General features: G+C 58.7%; 2 protein-coding genes across 2 annotated transcripts; one reads left to right on the top strand and one right to left on the bottom strand.

Annotated features, from left to right (window-relative positions):
- Window positions 1-322: 322 nt before the first annotated feature.
- LOC129684258 (sodium/potassium-transporting ATPase subunit alpha-3) lies at window positions 323-8,557 on the bottom strand. The gene is made up of 9 exons (XM_055617364.1): window positions 8,544-8,557; window positions 8,256-8,458; window positions 3,677-3,831; window positions 3,442-3,565; window positions 2,631-2,776; window positions 2,108-2,238; window positions 1,436-1,537; window positions 1,150-1,241; window positions 323-723 (listed from the first exon to the last, which is right to left on the bottom strand). The coding sequence occupies exons 1-9, from the start codon at window positions 8,555-8,557 to the stop codon at window positions 695-697; spliced, it is 996 nt and encodes a 331-aa protein (XP_055473339.1). The 3' UTR covers window positions 323-694.
- Window positions 8,558-8,674: 117 nt separating this feature from the next.
- LOC129684257 (sodium/potassium-transporting ATPase subunit alpha-3-like) lies at window positions 8,675-12,381 on the top strand. The gene is made up of 6 exons (XM_055617362.1): window positions 8,675-8,710; window positions 8,799-8,916; window positions 9,030-9,298; window positions 11,460-11,658; window positions 11,735-11,844; window positions 12,184-12,381. Exons 1-6 carry the CDS (start codon window positions 8,675-8,677, stop codon window positions 12,364-12,366), a joined length of 915 nt encoding a protein of 304 aa, XP_055473337.1. The 3' UTR covers window positions 12,367-12,381.
- Window positions 12,382-13,489: the final 1,108 nt, after the last annotated feature.

Below are 13,489 nucleotides of genomic sequence, written 5' to 3'. Positions count from 1 at the left end.
AATTGATCTCAGGACCTCTAGAAGAGCACACAGTGCTCTTAACCTCCCAGCCCTTCAGTTAGTTCTTATCAGTACCATAAGGCCATGGCCTCCGTCAGGGCCCCTCTTCACAGGAGAAGATCCTTTCTACCAGCCACGCCCAGCTTCCTCCACTCCTGCTCCACAGTCCCTGTGTTGAGAATTCTAACTCCCTAGAATCCAAAATCCTTCCAGGATTTTGTGGCACCCCACCTAGCTAAACAGGGCACGCGGGAGTCCCGCACATGGGGCCCTGGCCGAGGCCGCGCCCACAGCTCCTGGCTGGCAAGCATAACACACACACTTCTCTCTCCCCACTGATATATTTGATAATTGTTCAGAATTAGAACCGGAGATGGCGTCAGCCTGGAGATGGGGCTCAGGGGAGTAAAAAAGTGCCCAGGGAGGGAATGAGGGGCCGGGCTGCACGGGAGAGAGGGGGGAGACACAGGAGAGGGAGGAGAAGAGAGGCCGGGGCTGTCGGGGAGAGAAGCCAGCCAGCGGGGAGGAGAGGGCGAGGTGGGAAGTGGCCACGGTGGGGGATGAGACTGGGCCACAAGGAGAGAGGGGGCCATGGGGAGAGGAGGCCCCGCCCCTCAGAGTACAAAATGGGGGAGCCGGAGAGGGCTATCCTGGGCTGGGGCAGGGAGGGCGCGGGGCACGTGGTGGGCTGAGGTCAATAGTAGGTCTCTTTTTCCACCCAACCTGCAACAACAGAGACAGACAGAGTGAGAAAGAGCCGTACAGACAAGGGTGACCCAGAAGACAGGGCAGGGAGGCTGTCACGCCAGCCCTGAGGAACTCGCTCAAGTTCAAGGGCAGCCTGAGCCACACAGTCAGGACCTGACACAGACAGGACCTGACACAGCCAGGCTGGAAAAGAGCGAGGAAGAGGAGGGGCAAACAGGAAGAGGAAGGAGAAAAGGAAAGGGACACACCCCGAGAGGAGCCACTGCCCCCCTTCCCCTCCCCCGCACACAGCCCTCACCCCCGCCTCCCCTCCCAGCCTCTGCACCCCCCCACAGCCCTCACCCCCGCCTCCCCTCCCAGCCTCTGCACCCCCCCACAGCCCTCACCCCCGCCTCCCCTCCCAGCCCGCGTGCCCCCTCTCCCCCCGCACGCAGCCCTCACCCCCGGGGTTCCTGCGCAGGATGAGTTTGCGGATCTCATCATAGACGAAGATGAGGAAACTGTACGGGAAGGCACAGAACCACCAGCTGGGCCTGCAGAGAGGGGAGAGGGGGCGTGAGGGTCGGGGTGGAAGAAGGACCATCTCCCAGGATCTGTGAAGCCACTGAGGAGTGCTCGGGACCTGGTGGCATCAGAACAGGGTGGCACAGGGGCAGAGCAGGGACACCCAGGGGAACACCAGGGCAGAGGGCGTGGCAGCGTGGTGCTCCCGGGGCTTGGCACTCACTTGAGAGGGTACATGCGAAGGGCCACGTCCATGCCCGGGCAGTAGGACAGGAAGGCTGCCAGGGCCGTCTCCTCGAACAAGCCGAAGATCAAGATCTTGTTCCTGTGGGCACAGGAAGGCGGGGCTTGGCTGGAGCACCCCACACCAGGCTCCCCCCGACCCACAGAGACAGGCAGACCGACGAAGAGAAGCAGAGGGAGCAGGGCCTGAGCCACTGGTGATGTTCAGAGGGGAGGGGGTCCAGGCAGAGGAGCAGACAGAGCAGGGAAGACGCAAGGAGCGGTGACAGAGAAAGACAGCCAGGCACGGGGGCGAGGACGTGTCACCCGCACTTGGGAGGCTGAAGCAGGAGGATTGCCACGAGCTTGACCCTAGCTTGGGCTAAATACCAGGGCACTGACTGTCTCAAGCAGGAAGTGAAAAGGGAGAGGGAGAAAGAAGAGAAAGGGAAGGAGGGAGAGAAGGGAAGAAAGAAAGAAGCGAGGAGCAGGGACGGGTTTGTGGAAGCAATGGTAACAAACAGGGAGACCCAGGGAGCCAGAGCTCCCTTCACCCACGCGGGGAGATAAGCTTAGAGCCTAAAACACCCTCAAGAGGAAGTCAGTGCAGAGCAAAGCAAGGAAAGGAGGGAGGAGAGACACAGGCAGCCCGGGGAGCAGCCTCGGCCCTCACTTCATGCCCTGCTGGAAGACTGAGTTCCTTCTGGTCTTGCAGATGATCAGGTCAGCCCACTGGACCACCACGATGCTCACGAAGAAGGCTGTATGGCAGGTAAACTCCACCACCTTCCTCTGCTCGTAGGTCTGCAGAGACGGGGGTGGGGTGGCGTACTGTGACCAGAGCCCCCGGACTCCTTCACTGCCCCGCCCCCCGCGGGGTTCCCAAGGCCTCAGATCCACCCCACTCCCCACTGCAAGGGGTTCCCAAGGCCTGGGATCTGCCCTCTTTCTTGGATTTGCAGCCCCTTGGGATCTCGGAAAGAGGCAGGTGTTAGGAGAACGAAGAATTAGAGAGCCTTAATCATTTCCCAGGACTGGGGGGCCCTGTGGGTCTCCGAGAAAGACAGAGGGCGGCCAGGCTCTGAAGGGACGAGGCCTGAGCTGGCTTTGTAGGAGTTCCGGGAGGTCCCTCTCGGGGACAGAGAGGCTAGCCTGGGACTGAGGGAGATGCTATCTCAGTGCCCAGCCCCACTCACCCACTGCTGCCCGTAGCTGTCTTCCAGGTCATTGACCGTGCGGTCATCCCAGTTCAGCCGGATGCCCACCAGGTTACCAGGCAAGAAACCATTTTCTGCCAGGATGACAAAGTAGGAGAAGAAACCGCCGAGGGCCTGGATCATCCCTGGGGGAGGAGGGAGCCGAGGGGTGGGTGAGGCAGGGCTGGCAGCATGCTCACTGCCTCCCACCCCCAGGGCCTGCTGAGACCGCCACAGCAGCCGGCCCCCTAGGCCTGCTGCCACCCAGCTCAGGCTGCCCAAACACCCTGATCGTCCTGGAGGAGCCAGGCTTCGTGGCCCAGGCGTCTGCTACCAGCTCAGCAGGAGGCTGGAACCCAGGGTCGGAGAGCCCAGGGCCTGGCTGGCTTACACGAATTAAAAGCCAGGCTGGCAATTTAGGGAGACCCTGCCTCAAAACAGAGAGCGATCTGGGGTGTCACCGTGGTGGAGTGCTTGCCCAGCCTGCAGTCAGGCCCAGGTTAATCCGAAGTTAGTAATCAACTGGCTGTGGCAGCACACGCCCGTAACTGCAGCCTCGGGAGGTGGAGGCAGCAGGGCCACAAGTTCAGGGCCATTCTTGCCCACACAGCATCAGAAGCCAGCGTGGGTTGTTCGGGACACTTAGAAACCATAACTCCTCAGGAGTGGACACCCAGAGTCCTTCAGCCCCACGGGCTTTGCTTTCCTGGACATACTCTCTAGGGCTTTGCCCCAACAGGAAGACATAGGGCTCTCGCCCTGAGCTTCCCCTCTGCTGTGCTGGCCCTTGGTTCTGAGCCTCAGTCCTCACCAATCTGCCCATAGGCCATGCTGATGAGCCTCTCATTGACCAGCTTGTCCGTGCGTGGGTTCCTGGGCTGCCTCTTCATGATGTCGCTCTCAGCAGCCTCGTAGGCCAAGGAGATGGCGGGGACCTGGATGGGAGAGAGATGGGCTGTGTGAGTGGAGGGGGGGGGCAGACAGACAGAGCGCATGTGTGTAAGAGTGGCCCTCCCTGGCCCTAGGTGGCAGCCTGCCCAGCTCACCATGTCAGTGCCCAGGTCAATGCAGAGGATGGTGATGGTACCGAGGGGCAGGGGGATGTTGGCCATGATGAAGAGCAGGAAGGGCGTGATCTCAGGGATGTTGCTGGTCAGGGTGTAGGCGATGGATTTCTTCAGGTTGTCAAAGATCAGGCGGCCTGTAGGGGAAGAGCAAGCTTAGAACGTGGGGTCTACTGGAGCCCTAAGTCCTTTCCTGTCTAGTCCTTGGTTTTTGTTTTTGTTTTTGTTTTTTTTTGTTTCCTGCATGCCAGACAAGGCTCTACCCCTAAGCCACACCCCAGCCCCTCACTGGGGGAGTCTAGGCAGGGGCTCTACCCCTAAGCCACACCCCAGCCCCTCACTGGGGGAGTCTAGGCAGGGGCTCTACCCCTAAGCCACACCCCAGCCCCTCACTGGGGGACTCTAGGCAGGGGCTCCACCACTGAGCCACCCCCCAGCCCCTCACTGGGGGAGTCTAAGCAGGGCTCTATTAATGAGAGCCCCATCCACATCTCCAGGCCTTTGCATGTTATCTAATTCACCCTCATCCTCTCACATTTGTCCCTCTGGTCACAGCACCCTTTGGGGAGCTGCTCGGTCTATCAAGGTTAAACACCCTTTACCCCCATCGACCCAGTAACTCTACTTCCAGGCTTACACCCAAGGGAAATGCTCGCTCATGGGCACCAGAAGCTAAGTTTATGAGTGTTTACCATAGCATTATCCTAACGGTCCCAAAGCAGAGCCAGCCTGGGAACCCATGGCAGTGAGCGGTGGCTGAACTTCAGGACAGCACAGGAAGGAAAGGGAGGGGCCCCGGCCGCACGAGCCCTCGGGCGAGGCTGAGGTAGTACACTGAATGCTAAAAGTCAGCTGCAGCTCAGTTGGTAGAGAGCTTGCCTAGCATGCAGGAGGCCCTGAGTTCAAACCCCAGCACCATGACAAACAAAGGACAAAACAAGAAAACCGGTGTGGATACTGGGCCTGCTAATTTAAAAAAAAAAACATAAAATACAATACAAAAGCCTTCATACTGCATGAGCCCACTTAGACAAACAAGTGAAAATGGCAAATGTGCTGCTGGGCGCTCAGGCCAGGAAGGGACTTTAATGGAGCTGGGGGTGTCTGTCAGTCTGTCTGTCTGTTTCTTGTTTCTACAGTGTTGTGGCTGACCTTACAGTCACTGTCAGCGTTATTTCTGCATAACAACCTGGAGAGGAGATGGTGTCTATGTAAGCAAAATCCTGGCAGGTTAACTCATGCCCCGTGCTAGAACTCAGCCGTCAGCGCAGGACATACAAGGTCAAAATGCAGCAGCAGCACAGACAGCCCCACCCACTGTCTTCTCCAAGTGTCGAGCTATGGGGAAAACTTATTAAAAATAAAACAACCCAGTTTTGTCTATCTTTTTATAACCCATTTAAAAAAAAAAATGTGAGGTGCGGTAGCGCCTGCTTGTAATCTAAGCATTTGGAAAGCCGAGGCAGGAAGATCAGGAGTTCAAGGTTATCCTCAGCTACATAGTAAGGACAAGCCCAGCTGTCTCAAAAAAAAAAAAAAAAAAAAAAAAGCAACAGACTGAAACAGGCACAGAGAAGAGAAACAGAAGAGAAAATGAACAGGCCGGGCATGGTGGCGCAAGCCTGTAATTCCAGCCCTTCCAGCCCGCAGGAGGCAAAGGCAGCAGAGTCACAGCACCTCGGGGCCAGCCTGGTTAGACGGCGCGCTCCAGGCCAGCCAGGCCTACACGGCCAGCAGGTTTCAACAACTAAAACCAACGCTGGGCACGGTGGGGCCTACCTCCAATGCCGGCCCTCGGGGGACCAGGGCAGCCGGGTCTCCGGACCCAGGCTAGTCTGAGCAAACCTGCCCACAGGCATTGGGGAGAACATGGCACGGTGGCACACGTCTTCAATCCCAGCACCCGGGAAGCAGAGGCAGGTGGGCCTCTGCTCTGTGAGGGCACAGGGGTCCGAGCACCACGTGACCGCTCTCACGTGGAATCTAAGAGAGTCCATCTTATTCAGGGATCCCAGCACTCAGGAGGCTGAGGCAGGAGGGATGCCACGAGTTCAAGGCCAGCCTGGACTACACAGTGGGCTCTTATCTCCAGGCCCCTCCTCCTACAGAGGGTGCTCCAGAGTTGGCTGCATGGGTAGGAGTGGACGCGGCTCTAGCGGGGACCCGGGCTTTGTTGGCCGGTGTCCTTGTATGAAGGCTCACAACGGCTTCGTACTGTAGCTCCAGGGGAAGCAACACTCTCTGCCCACCCTGGGCTCCTGCGCAGGCGTGTGCGCATACACAGACACGCGATTAGGAGTTGGGGGCTGTGAAGTAGCTCGGCAGGCACCTCGAGACGTCACAATTCACCGGCCTCAGTCTTTACATGCACGAGGACCTGGGCCACACCCCAACACCATAAAAAGGAAAGCCACAGGTGTGGGACTCCGCTGTGCCGACTGGGGCTTTCTGTCCCCTGATCACGCACAGCGGATGTCCCAGAAGCTAGGGGAACGGGCGCTGAACCTCCTCATGCTTGGCCCCGCTTAAACAGAAGCCAGCACACACCTATGTCCAAACGGCGCACGGCAGCCCATCAGGTTGTAATTTCTTTTTAAGGACAGGGCTGGGATTACAGGTATACGCCAGCAAGCAGCTGGTTTGTTGTTGTAGGTTTCCAGACACGGTTTCTCTGTGTGGCCCTGGCTGTCCTGGACCTCGCTCTGTAGACCGGCCTGGCTTGGGACTCAGAGACCGCCTGTCTCCGCCTCCCCAGTGCTGTGATCAGACATGAGTGGCTACACTGCCCAGCGAAGCTGCTTTTTAAAATTATGGAGAGGGGTGGGTTGCTCAGAAGGTGAGGGTGATCCCTGCGGCAGGCGGAGGACACCGGGGCCCTTCCAGACAGAAGCAAGCTCCCTGGCGTGGATGCCAGGAACCAAATTTGGGCCCTCTGTGGCAGCCTCGTGCTCTCTTGACTGCGGAGCCAGCTCTCCGGCCCCTACTTCGAGGCGGGATCCTGCCGTGTGTACCAGCTGGCTTGGAACGAAGTGCCGAGAGCTGAGATGGCCCCAGCACACCTGGCGTACACGTTCTGCGTTCTTATGTGTCTGTTAAATCCAGCCAGTTGGCTGTGGCTCACAACTGTAAACCCAGCACTCAGAAGGCTGAGGCAGGAGAATTGTTGGGAGTTCAAGACCAGTCTGGGCTGCAGGCCAGCCAAACTGACACCCGGTCAGAAGGAAAAACAAAAAAACAGTGCTCGCTGTATCAAAGACGTCATACTGTCCTCACGTGACAGTCACTCTCCTTCCATGCAGCTGTTCTTTCTAAAATGTTCCTCGGCAAACAGATGAGCTATGGACGCGCCAGCAAACAGCACGTGGCAGGACAGAGAGCAGAGACCACGTGACAATGACAAAAGATGCCACGAGAGGTGCTTTCGGGATCCGGAAGAGTCCCTTGTGGGAGTTAGAGCCCCCCCCACCCCCAGCCTCCTGCATACACAGTCTCTCGCTCTTTCCCTATCTGCCTCTCCCAATTTGTTATTTATTACGAGTTTGTCCACTGTTGTATGATGCGGAAGGCGGAGCCCGCCCAGGAGTGCCTGCCTTGTCCGCCTACGCAGAGGTGTCTAGGGCCCGAAAGAGATAGCTGGGCTTCCCTCCAGAGGCCACACACAGGGCCAACGGCAGCCAGCTTGTTTCGGAGGGCTTAGCTTCACTGACTTTGCTCTGGATTTTGTTTGTTTCCAGACAGGGTCTGTACAGCCCTGGCTAATCTGAAACTCACTTTGTGTGTAGATCAGCGTGGCCTTGGAAGCACAGAAATCCTCCTGCCTCTGCCTCCACAGTTCTGGAACTAAAGGTATGGAATTTTCCCATGTGCTCGACTGTGCTGTTGTTTGCTTTTTGCAGATCCACCTGCCTCTGCCTTCTGAGCGCTGGGACTAAAGGTGTGCGCCATCTCTGCCCTGCTTGTCACAAGCTTCCTTTTACTGGTGCCAAAAATGGGACTCAAATCCTCCACAAGCCAGGAAATACCTGGATTATATCCTCAGCTCATTATAGTTCGGACCTCCCTCTCCCTCCCGCCCCCGCTCTCGAGCGCATGGGTATGGATGTGTATATGGAACAGGGTCTCACTCGAGCGCATGGGTATGGATGTGTATATGGAACAGGGTCTCACTCATAGCCTGGGCTGGCCTCGCACTCACAGCAATCTACCTGCCTCAGTCTCCTCAGCCCTGGGATTATGAGCGTGTGCCCAGTCAGAAGAGGGGCCTTCCAAGCCTCCCAGAATCCTCTGCTTCACCGTGAATACAGCTTCCAGCAGTGACTCGGTTTCTACCAGTGCCTCACCTGCACCCCGACCCGACCCCCATCCTCCACCCCAACCCACACCCCTCCACCACCCTGACCTGCACCCCAACCCAAAACCCTCTCCCCACCCTGACCTGCACCCCATCCCCACCCTGACCTGCACCCCTCCACCACCCCAACCTGCACCCCTCTACCACCCAGACCCCCACCCCAGCCCCCACTCTGACCCGCACCCCGACCCCCACCCCTCCACCACTTGCCTTCCTCCACACCAGTGACGATGGAAGCAAAATTGTCATCCAGGAGAATCATGTCGGCAGCCTGCTTGGAGACATCAGAGCCAGCGATGCCCATGGCCACCCCAATGTCAGCCTTCTTCAGAGCTGGGGAGTCATTGACACCGTCGCCAGTCACAGCCACAATTGCTCCCTGGAAGGAGGAAGGGTGAGGGTGAGAACCAAGCCTTCAGACCGGCCTCCTCCCTCAGACCCGGGGTCCAGGCCAGCCTCCTCCCTCAGACCAGGGGTCAGGACAGCCTCCTCCCTCACACCCAGGGGTCCATACCCCAGCTCTCCTTCAGACCTAGTAGTCTAGGCCCAGGCCCATTCCACAGAAATTCTGAAGGGCTGTAGACCTGGGCAGAAGTTCTGTTCCTGCCTGCTGTCTTTTGATTTCCCAGATGCCACAGGGTGAACAGGACTCCCTGCCTTTTTCTGTAACTTCCTGGGAAGGCTTTCCTCCCTGGCTCCTTGCTCCTGACCCAGGGCCTTACGCTGTACTTAAGTGTGCCACTCCATCCCCAGGTGGACAACTCCTCTCTGACTGGCGAATCCGAACCCCAGACCCGCTCCCCGGACTGCACGCATGACAATCCGCTTGAGACCCGGAACATCACCTTCTTCTCCACCAACTGTGTGGAAGGTGAGGGAGGGACCCCGGGGGGGGGGGCACGGGCACAGAGGTGCGGCTCAGGAGGCGGGTACTCCCGGCCCTCTGACCCCAGCAGACTCGAGCCCCTCTCTCTGGCCCCGCAGGCACCGCTAGGGGTGTGGTGGTGGCCACAGGCGACCGCACAGTCATGGGCCGCATTGCCACGCTGGCCTCGGGCCTGGAGGTGGGCAAGACGCCCATTGCCATCGAGATTGAGCACTTCATCCAGCTCATCACCGGTGTGGCTGTGTTCCTGGGCGTCTCCTTCTTCATCCTCTCCCTCATTCTGGGGTACACCTGGCTCGAGGCTGTCATCTTCCTCATCGGCATTATCGTGGCCAATGTCCCTGAGGGGCTGCTGGCTACTGTCACGGTAAGGCTGAGCCCCCGGGAGGGCTCTGGGCCAGGACCCCAGGTCTGAGGGAGGAGGCTGGGCCTGGACCCCTGGTCTGAGGGAGGAGGCTGGGGTCTGTTCCCTGGGTCTGAGGGTGTCAGATGCCCTGAACTGGAATTACAGGTTAGGAGCGCCATGCAGACCTTAGCACCAGAACCAGGTCCCCTGCAAGCGTCCAGCCATCTCACACACATACGTGCATGCATGTGGCCGAGCCCAGCTTGCCTGCATGTGTGTGTGCCATGCCTGAAGCCTTGGAGGTCAGGAGAAAGCGCTGGGTCCCCTGGAAACTGGACGCACAGTGAGGCACCATGTGGGTGCTGGGAGCTGAACCTGTGTCCTCCGCCAGAGCAGCCGGTGCTGCTAACCACTAAGCAATCTGCCCCTGTTGCCCTCCAGTTCAGCTCACAGACTTGGGGTACACTCACCATGGTGGAAGTGGAGTGATCCTTCCTTTTCTTTCTTTCTTTTTTCATCTGTTTAAGTTTGTTTTATGTGCATTCGTGTGAAGGTGTCAGGACCCCTGGAACTGAAGTTGCAGTTGTGAGCTGCCTGTGGGTGCTGGGGATGGAACCCCGGTCGTTTCAAAGAGCAGACGGTGCTCTTAACCACTGAGCCCTGTCTTCCCTTTCTTGGAGTTTATCACATGCGCGTGGCCCGCCTGGCGGCACACGGTGTCTGTGTATTCACACTTGCACATGCACCACGGCACTACACGGAGGCGAGCAGACAACTTTCCCTTCTCCTTGCGCCGTGTGTGTGCTGTGTGCACTGAACTCAGGTCCTAGGCTCAGCTGCAAGTGCTTTGCTCCACGGAGCCATCTTGTGGCCCATTTTTCTGATTTTATTATAAAGTGGCTCTCCACCGATCCTGACCATCAGCCCTACTGCCTCAGCAGGCCCGAGGTTCCCGGGGTCTGTTCCCCACGGCCTCAGCCGACCTGGGGTCCCCGGGGTTTCCACCCCCTGGCTGGCTTTCTTTCTCCTTTGTTTTGTGGCATCAGGGATGTGACCCGGGGCTTGACGCAGGGGTCTCTGTCGGGCCCGGCAGTATTGCTCTCAGGGTCTGAAGAGGAGGTGTCATAGGTGTTACTCCATTCCTCCTTCCTTTCAGTCAACAGATAAACTGTCCAGTGTTGAAGGCTTCACGCACGCACGCACGCACACACAGAGGGAGAGAGCATCTTAACCTCAAAAGCCAAAAACACTGTCTCAGCTTCCCCACACAGAGCTCCCCTCGTGGCCTGATTCAGGCTCTAACCCTCAGCCAAGAGAACTCCTAACTCTGGTTTCTGATAACGTAAATTATTTCCCCTTTTTCAAAACTTCCTTCCAATGGGCTTATTCTACGTGAACTCTTACCCGGGTCTCTTGTAGGAGCGCAGGGTCCCACGTAGTCCTGTAAGGCCTTGAACTTGTGCTTCTCCTGCCTCGGCCTCCCAAGGGCTGGGGTCACAGGCATACACCTTGCTCTCTTTTTTTAGGGGGTGGGGGGTTATCCCTGGCTGTCCTGGAACTCGCGCTGTAGACCAGGCTAGCCTCGATCTTGCCTGCCTCTCTTTCCCGTGTGCTGGGATTAAAGGCGTGTGCCAGCCCCCCTCCCCCACCCCGATTTATCTGGCTCTTTTTAACTGAACTGTTTTACCAAGTTTCATCCACGTGGTTGTAGACAGCCATAACGCAGACTTTTTCATTGGTGGATAATATTCTGACTGCGCCCCAGCCGGCCCTTTCTGCCCATCCTGACTGCAGGGTTGGTTTGTTGTTTTTGTTTTCTTCTTTGAGACACTGTAACCTTTTTTTTTTTTTTTTTTTTTAACCATTTTTATTTGTTTACTTACGTTTTGGTTTTTCGGGGCAGGGTTCCTCTGTGTAACAGCCCTGGTTGTTACTTCTCTGGGGGAGGGCCCTGGGGGAGGGGGCCCAGGGGCAGCAGTCTCCAGAGGTGTGCGTGTGCCCCGAGTCACTGTGAGTCACTGCCCCCCCTCTCCAGCCCCCGCCCCCGCCTCAGTCGGTGTGAGTGTGTGTTCTGAGGCCACAGCTGAGGCTCACGCACAGCGCCGGGTGCTCCCGTGGCCTGAGCCGAGGCCAGGCGGGCGAGCTGTGGGCATCTGGGCACACCCGCACCCTTGCCGTCCAGGTGTGCCTGACGCTGACCGCCAAGCGCATGGCCCGCAAGAACTGCCTGGTGAAGAACCTGGAGGCCGTAGAGACGCTGGGCTCCACGTCCACCATCTGCTCCGACAAGACCGGCACACTCACCCAGAACCGCATGACCGTCGCCCACATGTGGTTTGACAACCAGATCCACGAGGCCGACACCACTGAGGACCAGTCAGGTCGGTAGGGCTCAGGGTGGGCATGGGGCGCCCGCCCCCCGGGAGTCCCCTGGCCTCACGTTCGGGACTCCCACAGGGACCTCATTCGACAAGAGCTCTCACACCTGGGTGGCCCTGTCCCACATCGCCGGGCTGTGCAACCGGGCTGTCTTCAAGGGCGGCCAGGACAACATCCCCGTGCTGAAGGTGGGTGCTCCAGATTGCCTGCCCGGCCCTCATCCCACACCCTCCCTCCCTCCGCCTCCCCTCCCACCCTCATCCCACACCCTCCCTCCGCCTCCCCTCCCACCCTCATCCCACACACCCTCCCTCCACCTCCCCTCCCACCCTCATACCCCCCCACCCACCCGCACTGCCCGCCTGCCTGACCCTGCACACTCCCCTCCCACCCTCTACCCTGCCCTCCCACCCTGCATCACACACACACACACACACACACACACACACCCCGCACTACCCGCCTGCCTGGCCCTGCACACTCCCCTCCCCCGCACTGCCGCCTCACTTGGCTTTCTCCTGCCGCAGAGGGACGTGGCCGGCGACGCTTCGGAGTCCGCCCTGCTCAAGTGCATCGAGCTGTCCTCGGGTTCCGTGAAGCTGATGCGGGAGCGCAACAAGAAAGTGGCCGAGATCCCCTTCAACTCCACCAACAAATACCAGGTAGGAAGGAGCCGCAGCTCTGCGGCCGTGAGGGTTCTCCAGGGATGAGCTACAGCAATAGCCAGGGTGCACGCCTGGAATCCCAGAGGCAGGAGGATCACTACGAGTCCCAGGCCAGCCTGGTCTACAGAGTGAGTCCAGGACAGCCAGGGCCACACAGAGAAACCTTGTCTCAAAAAACAAAACAAAAAGAAGGAAAAAAGAAAGAAAGAAAAAGAAAAGGGAAATAATAGTAATAAAATGTTTCTATTTGAGCCGGTGGGCTCTACGCACCTGTGGGCCCAGCACTTGGGAGGCAGAGGCCGGAGGATCGTGGTCAGCTACATGCTAACTCTGCGGCCAGCCTGGGCTACAGGAGACCCTGTCTTACAAGAAACGAGCCAGGCATAAGGACACAGGCTGTAATTCCAGCCCTCGGAGGTGGACGGAGCGCTCTCCTCACCGGCCAGCCCCTCCTGGCGGCCTGGGCTCTAGGAGACCCCACCTCCAAGATGAGACCTCAGAGGCCCAGCCCTGGCCAGCTGTGGGGGCAGGAGGCAGGGCCCGTGACTGCCCTTCCTGTGGCCCTAGCCCTCTCTGTGTGCTCACAGCCATGGGTGGCGACTTCTGCGGGAGCTCTGCCCGGAGTTCGTATCCCGCAGTGAGGAGATAGCTAACTTCCGGCAGTGCCGACAGTGAGCGCAGAGTGCGGTTTCAGACAGCCACTTCTGCCCTTTCCGTTCCAGCTTTGGCCAAAGACACTAATTCTTACCAAGCCTCGGTTCCCGTCTGTAAAACTGAGGATGAGGAGAGCCAGAGCGGGGAGGGCACCCTGCGAGCGGGGTGGGTCCAGCCCCAGCTTAGGAGAGCATTTCCTCACTGTTCCCAGATGTGTTTGGGGGCCTCTTGGTCCGGGGTCTTCGGTACTGGGCCTGTGGGCTGATGAGGACGACAGCGAGGCTCTTCCTTTCTGACACTCTGGTCTGAGAAGACACTTAGGCAGAGGACGAGGGAGGAGCCCTGCAGGAGTAAAGGACAGAGTGTGCAGGCAGCAGGCAGCATGTGCAAAGGTCCCGAGACAGGAGAGCCTCGGCCAGCCAGCGAGGGGGCCGGCCAGCGAGGGGGCCGGCCAGTGAGGGGGCCAGCCAGCGAGGGGGTCAGCGAGAGGCCGGCCAGGGAGGGGGCCAGCCAG

Source organism: Psammomys obesus, unplaced genomic scaffold (assembly GCF_907164565.1).
Source record: "Psammomys obesus unplaced genomic scaffold, mPsaObe1.curated_primary_1811, whole genome shotgun sequence".
NCBI classification, from domain to species: Eukaryota; Metazoa; Chordata; class Mammalia; order Rodentia; family Muridae; genus Psammomys; species Psammomys obesus.
The sequence above is the reverse complement of the archived record's forward strand: the minus strand, read 5'-3'. Positions and strand labels throughout refer to the sequence as shown.